The sequence below is a fragment of the Malaclemys terrapin genome, chromosome 15 (assembly GCF_027887155.1).
Source record: "Malaclemys terrapin pileata isolate rMalTer1 chromosome 15, rMalTer1.hap1, whole genome shotgun sequence".
Classification (NCBI taxonomy): Eukaryota; Metazoa; Chordata; order Testudines; family Emydidae; genus Malaclemys; species Malaclemys terrapin.
Genome location: NC_071519.1, coordinates 26,497,403 through 26,513,377, shown reverse-complemented (window position 1 = coordinate 26,513,377; position 15,975 = coordinate 26,497,403). Strand labels below are relative to the sequence as shown.

The 15,975-nt window shown below is 42.7% G+C and overlaps 1 protein-coding gene across 1 annotated transcript; it reads right to left on the bottom strand.

Annotated features, from left to right (window-relative positions):
• Positions 1 to 860: 860 nt before the first annotated feature.
• On the bottom strand, positions 861 to 4,426 carry BSX (brain specific homeobox). The gene is made up of 3 exons (XM_054049538.1): positions 4,165 to 4,426; positions 1,667 to 1,863; positions 861 to 1,109 (listed from the first exon to the last, which is right to left on the bottom strand). Exons 1-3 carry the CDS (start codon positions 4,424 to 4,426, stop codon positions 861 to 863), a joined length of 708 nt encoding a protein of 235 aa, XP_053905513.1.
• Positions 4,427 to 15,975: the final 11,549 nt, after the last annotated feature.

Genomic DNA, 15,975 nt, shown 5'->3' with positions numbered 1-15,975 from the left:
CTGTTATTTAACTCTCAACACCAGTGTACTAAAATAATGTACCGGGTATAAATTTGATGTAGGGAAATAGGGAAAGCTTTGCTAATGGATAAATGTTACCCAGGCATTTCGAACGAGACCGGAAAATTGGAATATAGGGCCGTGATTTTGCTATCTTTATATTCAGTTTTCAAAGCAAATGTCAAATTTGTACTTGTCTTTGAACGAAATTAGACCTCCCAGGTATACAATATGTTTGCGGGACACACAGACTATCTGCCAGATAACAGAAGGCTGGTTATAGTTTTGTCCACAGTAGAGAATGTGGTGATCGTGTTTAAACTCCGTGTCCAAAACAATCGAGTTTAGCCATGACTAGCTGACTCTGTTATCCTTGTCTACTCTGACAGACTCGTGTTAGCTAGCTCGGTTGTTTTTAAGTCGTGTTTAAACACGATCAAACTCCCGTGCTTAGTTGTGCTAGCTCAAAGGGGACGTAAAAGTCGATAGCAGTTAACAAGCCTGAGCTGAATTAGAAATAACCAAGCCGGAGAGATTCTACTCGCAACCAATGATATAAACGGGACTGCTCGCGCTAAAATTATGTTTACATCGAATCCAATATGTTTCTTTCCCAGACTGTACAAATAGATCCTTTCAACCGTGGCCTTAAACTATTCCCTGGCTCCAGCACTAGCCGGGTCTACTACGGATTGCTGGGGCCTGGGACAAGCTTTTTAAGCGACGGGTCAGACCGAGATCACATCTGCCTTGGTTATTGGGCAGAGGAGTCATGACTCTTAGCACTCCGTCGGCAAAACCAGATCAGGGGCCTCCAGTCACCCGAGCCCTTCGCCTTGTGGGGAGGGGAACGAGCATGTCTATATTAGATGCGGGGTGGTGCAAATATCTCCATCCTCAATGATGTCCACCTCATCTTCGTTCTCCTCCAGCAGGAAGGCTGGCTGCTGGCTGGCCTTGCGGGGGTCCGAGCTGGCTTTGTCGGTCAGTTCAGGCTCGCTCGAGCTCTGCTCCAGGCACTCCTCCCCGCTGGGGTTCTTCGGGTCGTCTTGGGTTTTCCTCAGTTGCTTTTTGTGCTTCATTCTTCTGTTCTGGAACCACGTTTTTACCTGTGAGAGAAAGGGGAGGAACGCATTCGCATGTACCCCAGCTCCCCAGGGGACACCGTCACCCCAGTGCATTGCATGAGCACACGTCAGTAGCATGTGCCCCAACTCCCCAGGGGACACCGTCACCTCCAGTGCATTGCATGAGCACACACGTCAGTAGCATGTGCCCCAACTCCCCAGGGGGCACCGTCACCCCAGTGCATTGCATGAGCACACATGTCAGTAGCATGTAACGCAGCTTCACAAGTGGTAACTCCACCCCGTGACTGGCATGTCATTACCATGCTACCCGGCCCCAGACGGAGGTCCCTAATCCCAGGAGGTCCCCTCGGAACACAGCTGGAGGGCACCACGGGGGTGGCAGCTGCTCCCTGCTTCCCCTCGGGCATTTCCCTAGCTCTTTGGGCCACCGCAGAGCACGGGGAGGTCGAGGACAAGCCTGGGGGCGGGGAGCAGAGCCGGGGGCAAGCCCCAGGGTCCCTTCCCTGGTGGGGTTCTCCATCCCCCGGGTGCTGCCCAGCGGACACGGGAACCTCCCGCCCCCCCAGGCTGGGTACCTGCGTCTCAGAGAGGCTGAGGGCGGCGGCCAGCTCCACGCGCTCCGGGGTGGACAGGTAGCGCTGCATCTCGAACCTCTTCTCCAGCCCGGAGAGCTGCGAGTCGGAGAAGACGGTGCGGGCTTTGCGGCGGCGGCAGTGCTTGCCGGGCAGCTCGGCGTGCGGGTGGTGCTGGAAGAGGGCGGGCACGGGCATGCCTGCAGCGCGGGGCACAGGGGAGAGAGGCCGTAGGACGGGGCTGGGGGCGAGGCTGGAGATCCGGGGTCCTCTCCCCCTTCCCCAGCCTCACCTGGAGGGAAAAGAGCTCCCCGCCCCTGCCCTTCCGCCACCCACCTGTCTGGAGGGCACCGCTCAGCCTTGTGTGTGTGGCCCGGGTGGTGTCCCTGGGGTGGCAGACCCCGCACCTAGGTAAGTCACCGTGGCTCGTCTCCCCAGGGGCCGGGCGACTCCAGCACACACCCTACATTCGGCTCCTACTGGTTTCTTCTTGGGGTGAGGGGCATAGTCTGTCCCAGGCTGGCATTTCCCTCCCGCACACAAAGAATAAGCCAGGAGGCTGTTTAGAATTTGGTACAGTTGTTCTCCTGGGCAACAACTTGGCATTAACTCATTCCACAGACATAGCTCAGCCCCCCCCCCCTTTTTTTATATTCTTTTTACACTTACACACACACACACACACACACACACACACGCACACACACACCAGTGAAAGATTGTTTTGTAAAGTAGCTGTCATGAACACGGTGGGTATTTACAAATTTTGCTACAGGTGAAATTTTGGTCTGGTTGCAATTCAGGGGTCTAGAATAAAGACAATGATAATTTAAATAATATTATATATAAACACACCTGTGTATATACGTACTATATAGAATTACACAAAGGTATGTAATTGTGTGTATACACACACACACAAACAAACAGAATAATTTTAAATATATACACTCAATGACACAAACATGGGCAAACTCATTTTGGGTCTGTAATTGTATATTACACACATACAAATACAGATACATTTGTGTATGTAATCATATTGCACGTGTGTATTAGGTGTGTCTATCACTTTAACCTGTGAACTTAATTGTTTTTTGCTTATTTTAGGAAACCAACTCGGGATGATCAATTGGGGTCTAGATCTATGAAACCCATCGCTTTGCAATAATATAATGAAGGTCGGTTGTCCTCTCTCCCCTCCTCACCCTCCAACCCCATATATAACAGTGGAAAAGCAACATACTCAAACTCAGTTTAAAAGCAAAGTAGCGAGCTGATTTTAGAGAGGGGAAGGATTAGCACATTTTCTCTATATCTCTATTCCGAATTCTACACATTTTTTCTACATGCGTTTCCGTTCAAATTATTTCTATTGATGGTAGCTAATAATAAATCCACCCCTCGCTTTCCATTTGAGCATTCGATTTCTTCGTGATTTCTTCATCAGCCGTTCTCTGTTAGATACTTTGAAGGATCCACTTTTTTTAAAGCCAAAGATAAGGATTTTTATTTTATTAGACAATTGGTGCAGTTTGTTCTCCCTCTTCTCTGCAATTCTATACTGGATTGATCTTCTTGTTCTGTGAATATTTTAATCGGGCCCATTTTTGAAAATCGAAATTCACTACCAGCTGCTGGGGAGGCACAGAAAATATTTACCACCTGTGCTGCGAAGATCAGAAAGAAGTGACTAACTGATTGACTGGATATGGGAAAGGCCAGGTCGTAACATAATTCAACTTTTTTAAAAGGCCAGACAATCTTTTAGCGCACACAGCCTAAGAAATAAGGAATTTTACCCTAGGAAACTACGCAGATAAATTCCTCTGAACTTTTTGGTACTAAATAGTAAGTGATCAGATGCATTTATTGTAAATAAAAAGGTGCAAAATCATTTGAAATAACTTGGAAATCGAGGTTGTTGAGGGTTGTTTTTTCATATGAACGAAACTAACAGTTTCCGCTCTTTTGAAGACGCATGCTGTAAAAGTAGGTCAGTGATGGATACTCAGATCTGTGAATGCAGCTTCGATCGGATTTCTGCTGTCTTATTTTTTAAAGCACAGAACATTTGAACCCCAAGAAAAGATTCTCTGGAAAAAGTGAGTAAGTAAACTATGATTTCTGCTCAGAGAGAGGGAGGTTAGACACCAGTCTCTGACAGCAGGAGAAGAACTGCAACGTGCAAATTATTTTTGCTCTGATATTCAATATATTCCTACATCTATAGGCTGATGCTGTTGATGCAGGGCTGGGAATAAACTAAACCAGTAGAGTCTGATTATTATAATGATTCCCCCAAACTGTAGCGTGTAAAATCTGCCTTGATGTATAACAGGTGCCATTCCTTGAATGATGAAGCGTGTCCCTTGCTAGGAGATGAAATCCCCCAGGTCTGCAGGGCTGGGCGCTAAGACTGGGTTCGCCTGTCAAAACACCCCCCCCCCCCTTCTTCTAAAGCCGAAACAAACACAAGGAGAATGGGACACCCAACTTACCCGAGGTGGTTAAGAAGTACGGATGGTGATGCTCAGGCTTGTGGAGCGCATGGTGCGGATGGGGCGCCAGGAGGGTAGGTGTGGGCATCAGAGGGTATCCATAGTCCAGGAGGGGAACCCTGGAGGCTAAGGGGCTGGAGAAGTGCTCTGGAGGGACCTCTCTCAAGGACTTGGGCTTGTGGAGCAAAATGTCTTCGATGAAGAAGGAGGTCGGCCTTGGCGCGGAGACGGGATGCACTGGGGAGGTGAAGTGGAGGTTCATTTCCCCAGGTGGTGGGGACCGCGCTGGAAGACGGGGCGCGCGAGGAGGGATGGCCTCCGATTTCAGCCCTGCTGGCTGAAAACCCGCAGATCGCAGGAGCCAGAAGAGAAGATCAAGGTGGCTTCGGGCGGCTTGGAGGAGATTTGTGAAGAGAGGGGGCTCTGCCGCGAGCCAATCGCGCACCAGCAGGGCGGAGGGAAAAGGGTTTTTCATTTCCCAATGTCACCCAAATTAATGGAGAGGTTGAAAGGAAGGGGGCGCTGGCCAAGGTACTGAATCGGTCCATTAAAGGGCAGTAACAAGGCTGGTGCGAAGCCATTGGGATACTTAGTTACGCAAGAAGGGGGTATGGAAAACGTGCTCCGAGCTGATGGAGATCCTGAAGCAGACAGAGCCCCAGGACCCCAACGATAGAGCGAGAGGGTCCCCCTTCAAAATTGTAGGTGCTGCAGGGTCAGACAAATGTCCGCAGCCCGCTAGCACTGGCTTATTAAATATAGGCAGGCACGTTTCCCTGGCTCTGCATCCGTATGCGGGTGCATATGCAAAAGGAGGGATATGCTTGTGCATACAGCGCTTAGCACATACCGCCATGAGCCCAGACTGGGACCTCTGACCCCCGCCTCAATACGAGCCAACACTCAGGTTGTTCCAAACGGAAAGAAAAGGGCCAGATCCCCAGCTCTGGTGTAAGCCAGTTAACTTTAAGGGGTTGCTTGGGGGCAATGGAGCGACATTAATGTACAGCCACGGAGGAGCTAGCCGCAAGAATCTGAGTAGAACGAATATTTCCAGGTGTAGATGACTTTAGTTTACGTCAAAGCAACACGTCTTTATTCTGCGTGGATGGCTTTTAGAGCTGGCTGAAATGTTTTCACATTTCAAAATTTGACTCAAAAGGGACAAAATATTTTTTGGTGGCATTGTCCATCATATTTGCTGCCCTTTTCCAACCAGTTCTATTTATATTTTACTTTTCCAGCGTTGGCCGTGATCCTATATACAGACACATCCCCGCCATTCCTAGCTATTATCCTACTGCGGGGTTTGTTCCAATTTTTTCCCCCTTCTGTTTGTCTTTTTTTTTTTTCTAATCTGTAGCATTCATTTCTCCGGAGTCAATTTGCTAAAATTAGGGTGATACACCACATCATAGCCGAGATAATTTGGGCTCGCATCTCGGAAAATTGCTCTAATTATTGATGTTAAACTCGGGGAAATTAGAAGAAGGCACTTCTCCTTCATCTCCTGATTTTCAGCTCTAATTTGTTGAAATCGAGTTGTCATCACAATTCCAATCACTAGTGTTAATAGTAAAAGTGTTTTAATAGAGCCAGAATTCTCCCAACCCATGCTATTAGATAATTAGGAAAAAAGATGTTAGGAAGGCAAGTGCTAATCCTTGGGTACATGGACTGCATTTCCATCTAATCCAGCAGGTAGAACAAATTAATTACCAGAATCAATTAGTCCTAAAAGTAGAGTTCTCCAGGAAGTGTGAGCCATGTCTTCCATATGTATGAGCTAGTAAACGGCAAATAGATGGAGAAACCTTTAAAAGAATAGAAATGGCAATCATGATATTTTAATGAACCTGGAACTGGGAGCACAGGAGTTTTCAAATGTTACTTTTACATGCACGTGTAGAGAGGCCGCATGCAGGAACACCATCCGTTTGATTCTAATTGTATCGTTCAGACAGCTAGCCAGAATGTTGATGTTAGTTTTTAAATAGACAGTTTTAAATGACGTTATTCTTCTTAAACCATTGCTTTGGTTTATTTTGGGCCAAATCTTGCACTCATTTATCAGACAAAACTATATACAAATATATACATTCTATTTAGATAGATAGATAGATAGATAGATAGATATCCACACTTATTTTGTGTGTATGTTTATATATTACACACACACACATACACACACGAGTCTAACTAGATATGGTAGAGAACCGAACCACGCACATAGTGTATGTTCATATAACATAGACACACAATTATAAAAGTATAGGCAGATAACATGCGCAAACATCTTTATATTATATACACAATGTGTGTCTATACATACACACACTTATAGACCCGTATAGACATAATAAAAAGGTGTCCAAGCAAGGGATCTTGTATTTAAAAGCATAACTAAATAATAAACTGTCTGGGTATGTGTGTGTTTGCCTAGTTTGTGGTGATATTTTTAGCTCTTGGGATATACCTATCTCTGATTACATAGAGGTACGGATTACTTTATCATACCCTTTTTCTATTCCGGTCACCAGAAATTGGCTCTGGTAGGTTTCTCTTAGCCCTTATGAGTAGGATTCTTCTCTTCCCCAGAAAGAATCTGCTCTGGGATCCTCCCACGAAAGGCCAATTTCTGCATCAACTCAGGATTTTGGATGGGGCTTTAAAAACACAACAAGCTAACAACTTTCTCTTAGGAGCAAATGGGAAAGCAAATGAATTAATAGTGATGAAACGGGTCTAATGCCCAACTTGTTAATGGAGGCAGCGCAGCCAGGGAGACGTAAGCTGCTTGACTAGCCATTTCATCAAATGAAATTACTTCTTGGGGAGTGCTGGCGCGCCTGCTTTAGCCATCAGCGATATTCCTTTTTAAAGAAGATTCAAAGATTAAAGAAATGTTACTTCTGCCAGCCTGGGCTGCAGCCCCAGGACTAAACCAACAGCTTAATAGTAATGTCAGATAGCTGGTTCCATTCAGCGCATGGAACATTCCCTCCCCCTTATTTAAAAGAAAAATGGAGTTAGACTAGGGGGGGATGACGCAATTTCTTAATTTAGCCTCTGGAAGATTGCAAATAAAAACTCTGATTACCATACCCAGCGCAGCCAAGGAGCGGACTAAGTTGCAATAATTCAACAGCTATGTAAAGGTGCCCTTGATGGAAAATTAAGTTAAGGGAAGGCGAAGACCAACAAGTAGCATTTTTCAAGAGTGTATAAAGCAGTTGCTTTCTTAAATTAAGCATTTACCTTGTTTTCTTGGCGTCAAAAAGGGGGCATTAGACCCTTCCCGCTACACATTGAGATTTTGGGGGAGCTAAAAGTGTTCTCCATTTGAACCCAGCATTACTGTCCGGAGGGAAAGATGGGCTCTAAAAGGGGTTTCTGCTTCTTGCTGTCCAAGATGCGGTGCATAGGCTTCCGATTTGTTTTACCCTGTATCCACTGGTCTGGACTCCCCTCTCCACCCTAGAGGTTGTTCCCTAGAATCTGACTGCCACCGCTGCGTGAAAACAAAGCTTTTTCCCAGCTCTCTTCTCCCTGGGGCCTTTCCTCCTCTCGACCCATCTCTTCTCCTTTTCCTCTCTAAGCTCTGCAAGGTGGAACGTTCCTCTAACTAAAAAATTCTAAGCCACAAAATAATTGTAGGGTCCTGCAGGTTTTCTGACCACTACGTATACAGGAGTCAGCTCGATTGCAAGTTAAACATCCACCGCTAAGAGTCAGACGGCATCTGAAGGTGTGAATCGACACACATTATACTAACTTCAGTCTGGTCCCTCTTTCCCTAATGTCTCAGCTTGTCCTAGAGCCAGAGGAACTAAAGTCTTCACACTGCCTGGTCTCGCTGTTTATCCAAGGAGCACTGGGTATGCACAGCAGTTTTCTTACACACTAACAGGGAGTTTGGGTCTATAAAGAGATGTCTCCTGCCACCCACTGTGCCCAAGCCCGCCTTAGGGTGAGGTTTCCCCCATGGCATTTCATGCGATGTTTTGCAACATACTAGGCAACGCCTCGGGAAAACTGAAGCTTTGCGTTACTGATTGGTACCTATATTTCACTGGGGTTCAGCTATACAAGAGAGGGAAGATGATGGCATATGACAGAGAAACAGCCCTTCTACCATGCTTCCAAAGGAGACCGATTTTCTCTGCAGTTTTGAAAAACATCTTCTTGAAGAGACCTCAGATGGGAACTGACAAATAAACTCGCAGTGGCATCTAATAGGGCCTGGGGTTTATAACCCTTCCTGTTATGTGCTCACAGTCTGCGAAGGACTTGAATGAAATCGGAGGGAGGGAAAGATATGCAAGCTTGCCAGAAAAGCAGATCAAAAGATTGCTATAGGGACCCGATCTTTTCTTTAGGCAAAAAATATACTGCCGGATCCAGCCCATAAAAGCAGAGTTTATCTTATGCCTCGTCTGGGTTTGATTTTTAGAGGCGCTGAAAGCCTGTTGGAGTTGTGAGAGGCCTCAGCACTTCTGAGGACTCAAATTATATGGGGTGATCGATATTTTCTCTTGGAGCTACCCTGCTCCACTCTTCCACATCGGAGAAGGCTAAAAATCGCTTTCCAAATGAACAGATCAGCTCAGCTTGCCACTTTCCATGTCTGTATTTCTTCAAAATACGATTATCACAAGTCTTGAGACACCTTTCAGATTACGGCAGAGCTGAGTTTGGCCTTTTTCTGCTACTAGAATGAAGCAATTTCTGCAGCACTAAAAGGTTTAAACCCATAGACTTTTCTTATAATTATATATGTTTCTACATGGAGCCAATTGGAATCTGCAGCCATTTCTTGCACAGATTGAATAGCAGCAAACACATTCCCTCTGGCAGTGATTGGTGTAGGTCTTGCAATGAGAAGACCTGTAATTCATATTTGGAAATGCAAGTGGTTCTGTGCACCACAAGGCAGCTGCATTGTCTAATCTGTCCAGAGATTAGAAATTTAATTGTGATTTATAATATTGGGCCAGGTTCATCGCTGGTATAAGTACATTGATTTTACTGGGTTGATTTTAGCAGGATTACATCAGGGATATATTTGGCTGGTTTCTATATAATTCCACATGTAGACACTTATCTATTGTGCAGGAAGAGGGAAGGTAGCATCAGAGACAAGTCCCTTTTTGCCGTTAAAGTAATTAATACACTCAAAAATGAAGGGTAAAATGAATAGCAAAACTTCACTTTCCAAGATGCACCTTAACTCAATATTACAAAGACCCAGACACAGACCTAATGCAGAAGACGTCTAAAGGGCACCAGCCCTAGTACAGTTTAGGTAGCGACATAGGTAACAAGCAGAGACTTTTTACACAAATCATGGTTTAAATAGTGGACGTTCCTCTGCATGTTGTGCTCCTATTAGAATAGGTTGTTTATTTCAGTCTCAGAAGACACAGGCAATAGCAGTGAGGAATACTTTGCTTTTCATGAGAGCAGTTACGAATTTGAAGCTTGTTTAATTTGTACCCTTTAATTTTATGTTCAAACTTCCATTGGCTTTGAAGCCTTTTCCAGATGTTAACACCCTCAATCCTACCCTCCTAAGAAGCCTCATCCTGTGTTCCTTTCACACCCCAAATCCCTATCGGCTTCAATGGGAGCTTGAGGTACACAAGGGAAGTAGGATTGGGTCCCAGAGCTGCATCTGAAATAAACATGGATGGGGTTTAGCTTCCAAGAGTTGATGGGGCCCTGCTCCCTGGTGGGTTCTTAGGCACTAAGATAGTCCAAATACTAATGACACTAAGCTATAGAGTGGGTCAGGTTCTCAGCTGGGGTTCATCAGTGTTGTTCCAATCAAGTCACTCTACTTCAAGTCAATGGAGATGGGGTGAGACACCAGCCCAATTATTTTTAGGACTATATTTGGGGGCTACAGTGAGTTTTTCATGCTCATGCTGGGCCAAATTAAGGCAGTCCAAGGTCCTATGTACAACTCGTATTGTCCCTCCCAGTGCCACACATACCATGCAGCACCTCTGCTATGAATGTGGCAGTTCACCCTTCTTGGAGCTATTGTTTCAGGCTATCTGCAGATTCAGGCATGCATCAACATGTTTTGGGGTTTTTTGCACCTGTGAGGGCTAGATTTTTTTTTTTAATGAAGGCAGAGTTTCTGATTCCATCATGCATCTTCAGGAGCTGAAGTCTTAGGCATGGGTTTATATGGCCTGTGCATTCATCCTGCCCTGTGTCCATATTCAGACCTTTGCGTCTACACTGAAATTTTGCCCCATACTCCAGCTTTGGTTGGGTATCCTGGATGCTTCCTGTAAAGCTGAAGGTTTATGTGGTCTAGTTTTGTTTTTAAATGAAAATGTTAATGATGGGGGGGGGCAGTTAAGCTCAGCTCTTCCCAAGAAAATACAAACTTTGGCAATTATCTAAAATCCGGTCTCCAATGTTTGGTTTTTCAGCTGGGTCCCTTGGCCACATCCCCCATTCCAGTACCCAGCAGGATCATTTGATTTTTGAAAGAGTCTGAAATTGGGCAGCTTAGATGTTTTTCAATTAGTTTCCTTCTTCATTTGGTTACATACTAATTCTTCTTCTACAGCATGGCCTGCACATGGGCATTACTCACACCCTTGAGACCTAGGTCATTATTTCATCTAACACCATCTGTACTTTGGGCTCCTGGTTAATCCCTTACTCTTATATAAATCTATGCTCGTTGCTGTGGTCATTGCTTTGCTGTTGTCTTAGCACCTTAACTTTTATTCATTTTCTTTTATTCCAGTAGGCGAACAGTCATCTGTACCACTCAACATTTTTATCCCTTTTTCTTTTTTGGTTTATTAATCAGGCCTTCCCTCATTTCTCTACTTTGACAATGTATGCACCTTTTACAGCCTGGCTTTTAGCCTTCATGGTTGGATAAACCTTCTTCTCCCTTTCTTTTTCATTCCACTTTTGTTTCCTATATAGGAGTCCAATATTCTTTTGTGCTTTTTCTCTGCTTTGTCATATACCTTGTGCAGCTCCAGGGCCCTCCTGGAAACCTCCTGTGGCAATTTTGCTTAGCGAATGCTTTAAATACAAAGACCGTGCTTCTGATCTCACTTGCCCCAGTGTAAATCAGCTAAAAATCATTGGGGATGCATCAGGTTTTAAATGAGGAAAACATTCTAATTCTCCTTCAATTTGTTTTCTGACTTTTCTTTTTACTGCTTAAACTCTGTCATTATGAAACCTTTAAAAAAATTAAAACCACATCATTCATAAATGTCAAGATCACCTACTGTGATTTCCTGAATAACCCAAGCCAGAGAATTTCACCTATTCCTGAATCAAATACATACACAAAGTTTTTAAAAATGAATACTCTGAGTTGACATATAACTTTTTATCTAAAGATCTGAAACTGCTTTACCAATAAGAGTGGAATATTATCATCCTTCGTTTTATGGAGGAGAAAACTAAGCTACCGAAGGTTGAAATGATTTACCTGAGTTAGCTAGCAAGTCAGTGGAAGAACTGGGAATAGACCACAGGTTTTTCTAACTCCTAGTTCTAAGCTATAACCATTGGACAACACTGCCTTTAAATAATATAGAACAGTGGCTCTCAACCTTTCTAGACAACTGTACCCCTTTCAGGAGTCTGATTTGTCTTGCCTACCCCTGAGTTTCATCTCACTTAAAAACTACTTGCTTACAAAATCAGACATCAAAATACAAAAGCGTCACAGCACGCTACTACTGAACATTTGCTTATTTTCTCATTTTTACCACATAATTTTCAAATCAATCAATTGGAATATAAATATTGTACTTACATGTCAGTGTAGAGTATATAGAGCAGTATTAACAAGTCATTGTATGACATTTTAGTTTGTACTGACTCTGCTAGTGCTTTTTATGTAGCCTGTTGTAAAACTAGGCCAATGTCTAGATGAGTTGATGTACCCCCTGGAAGACCTCTGAGTACCCGTAGGGGTACATGTACCCCTGGTTGAGAACCACTGATATAGAAAACATGCATGTTTGTACCCTGTTTCCCCGAAAATAAGACATCCTCCGAAAATAAGGCCTACTTACAGTTTTGCCTCTCGTTGTAATATAAGGCATCCCCCCGATAATAAACCTCCCCGATAATAAGGCATCCACCGATAATAAGGCATTTTTCATTTCTGAAAAATAAGACATCCCCTGAAAATAAGACCTAGCGCATCTTTGGGAGCAAAAATTAATATAAGACACTGTCTTATTTTCGGGGAAACAGGGTAGGGGCGGAAGATAAAGCAGCTCCCCTTTGGAGTATTTCCAACATGCCACCACATTAAATATCCCCAAGGTTTCCAGCAAACACTATTGTACTGTGAGTAGTCCCATTGAAATGAATGGAACTATTTATGGCAGGAAGCGGGGGGACAACCTAGCATGTATTTGTATGTTTGAACCCTAATTTAGTCTCATTGTTTCCTTGTATTCTGTTGTTGGTCTGTCTGTATCCATCTGTTGCTTCTTGTCTTTAACTGTAAGCTCTTTGCAGCAGGGAGAGTCTTTTGGTTCTGTGTGTGTACAGCACCTAGCACAGCGGGATCCTGGTCCATGGCTAAGGCTAGCAGGTGCAACAATAATACAAATAATAACAACCTCTAGTCAAACAGGCAGCTAGGCAACCAGTCTCAGTGTACAATCTCGGTTTTTCTGCTCTACAGTTTAAATGTACCATCTCTTATATCATTTTCATGATTATACAATTACCTTAGACCTTAGTCCATCCTGTGCTTCGCTGCACGTTCAGCTACCCGCATTTGCCATCCTTCCCTGTCAACTGTCCTTCTCTCCAAATCTTCCCATTTCATGTGGAGGTGCTTGATGTTATTCAGAACTGTTCGTTTCCATATTATTCGTGATCTTCCTCTCTTTCTTGTTGTGTTTTCTGACTTCCATCCAAGGGCGGTATTTGGTAAGCATTCTTTTTCCATTCTCAGCACATGTCCCAGCCACTGATGTTTTCTTTTGTGGATTATTTGGGAGAGGGTGCCTTGTCCAGTCATTTTTCTGACTTCTTCATTCGTCTTCCTATCTCTCTCTGTTATTCCCAATATTCTTCTCAGACATTTGTGATGAAGAGAATCCAGCTTTTGCGACTCTTTCTTGGTAAGTTGCTTTGTCTCACTGCTATATGTTGTGATGGCGATAACAGTTGCTTCGCACACGTTCAGTTTTGTCTTGAGTTGCCAGAGGTTTTTGAGACTTCCAAATGCAGCGTTTGCCTTCCCGATTCTTCTTATTTGCTCGGAACGAGTACCATCTTGGCTGATGGTACTTCCAAGGTACGTAAAACTGTCTACCTTCTCTAGTTTCTCTTCTTCAATTTTGATTTCTGTCCCTATGGTCCCCATTAACATGGCTTTACATTTCTTTGCATTGTATATAACACATACATTAAAATACCACCTATTATATACCATTTTGTACAATGTGTGTACTCATTCAGTGTAGAACTCAAACTGATACGGTCTTAGATTTAAACTTATATGGCAAATAATTTATGGGCAAAATCATTAACTTTTTTTCTTTCATTTCTGATTCAACCAGACTGTAAAACTAGTTGGACCTAGTTTACCAAAAAGATAACCTTTTTGATGATCAAAGGGAGAGATTGGTTCCATTACTTGCATTAGTCTGAGTTGTCAGTACCATGGCCTTCAGAATAAAGGGAGAAATGTATTTTAGAAAGATCTGAGTAACACACTTTACTCGTAACATTTTTGTATTATATTGCTTCTTGACTGTTTCAGCTTACTCTGTGTCTGGGCACTTTATTTTAAGCACTCCAGAAGTGGATGACAAGCCTGGGGGAAAGGTAGAATGTATCTGACATCAAGCAAATGCATCTTCAGATAATGCTTTTCTACTGGAAATTATGTTTGGAAATGACATTTTGTATATTGCCGAAGATGAGGTATTCAAATGGGGAAGTGATGTAAGATAATGTCCTCTAACATTAAAAACAGTCTGTGATCTTGGCAGATATCCTTATATTAAAAACTATGACTATTTTAATATTCTAGAAATTCTAAACAAATAATGATGTTATAGTAAAACAATAGGGTAAAATGTACATGATTTTCCCACACATTAAAAATCAAACAACCCCAAACTATTGAGCATAGAAATATTGGTTCAATTTGTCTGTTTTTCATAGTGCAAATTCCCTTTTTAATTTACTGTGGGACACCCCAAAAGGACAGAATTTGCACTTATAATTTTAGGGCTTGATCCAAAGTGGATAGAAAGACTGCCACTGGCTTTGGATTAAGCCCTATATATGAAGGAATGTGGTCTAAAGTTTGAAGCAAGGGATAGGAATCAGGTTCTTTGTTGGTGTTGCATATGAGGGTCAGTATCTGTTAGTTAGAACAACAGACAGAAAGAACTTCTTGGTTCAATTCCCAATTCTACCATTCACATGTTGTACTGTTTGGGGGGCAGCCACCCAACCCAACACTTTTCAGAAGTGGCCTCTGATTTTGGGTTAAGATCTGTGCACTTTATTCATGTAAAACTTCCTCTGACTTCAGTGAGTAAGCGAAAGAAGCAAGATTATTAAGATTTAATCCATAAGAAGGCAATATAGTGGTGGTTATATTTTCTTTCAGCAGTAAGTGAACCCTGAGCTAAACCCAATTGTCTTAAGAAGCAGATGCACCTCATAACATGGAAATGAATCTAGTGCTTCCATCCAGCCATATAGCATTGGTTGATATGTAGCAACAACTGTAGAGCATGCAGTGGTGATGTCGTATCTTAAGATGTGTAAACTGGAAGGTGTGTGGAAACAGCCAGAAAATGTTAGTTACCCATTTGCCTCTACCTTATTAAAATTTGCCCCCTTCCTCCCACAGCAGTGTTTAGCTGCCATGTTGATCCATATACCAAAAAGAGAACAACAAAAAATCATTTTCAAAGATTTTTATAAAAGGACAATGATTTATTATTGAATTATGGTAGCATCCAGAGGTCCCAGATCAGAGCCCAAGTGTGCTAGGCACTGTACATGCATATAATCAACAAGAGCAAAGCTTGCACACTAATTAAAGACACTTCAGATATGTATAGCACGCAACAGAAATGGTGATGGGATGAATGGGAAGTAAAGGTTACCAGAACTCCTTCTTATAGAGACTATTATTTTGTCTATTTGAGTTGAATACATATTGCTTTTCTCCAACTCAAGACTTTGCTTGGAAAGTTCACCTACCCAGCTCACAAAGAACTTGTACATATGGAAGGAAATCATGATGCCTAATTATGGTGAAAGAGACCCTATAAACAAATTAGATCTACAGTATGGCAAAGTCCTATAGAATTAATAAGAATGACAGAGTAGGGTTCTATAAAAATTAGTTTTATTTAAAAAAAAATCTCTCAAACAACTACAAAATGTAATGAAAGAATTATATATTTTCCTGCATGGTTTTTTTTAAAACTTCCAGGTTAATTTTACTACTTAGTACTTACCTCCCTGCTATAGAATTCTATACATTGGCTTAACAAATTCTATAAAAAGGAAATTCATCTCTATAAAATTCTATAGGATTTTCCAATTCAGGAGAACTCTTATAAAATACACATGCATAATATACTGAACTAAGAGGTTTTTTTTAAGAGAAAGGAAATAGTACAAGAAACCTGCCTATAATAAAAGCATATAAGGGCTCCAGAAACATCGGACATCTGGATGAATTTGATTGTGGTGTTTTTTTTTTAACTTTCCAGTTACTTGGTATGTGTTAAGCATTAATTATATATTTTCCGATTCTATAAA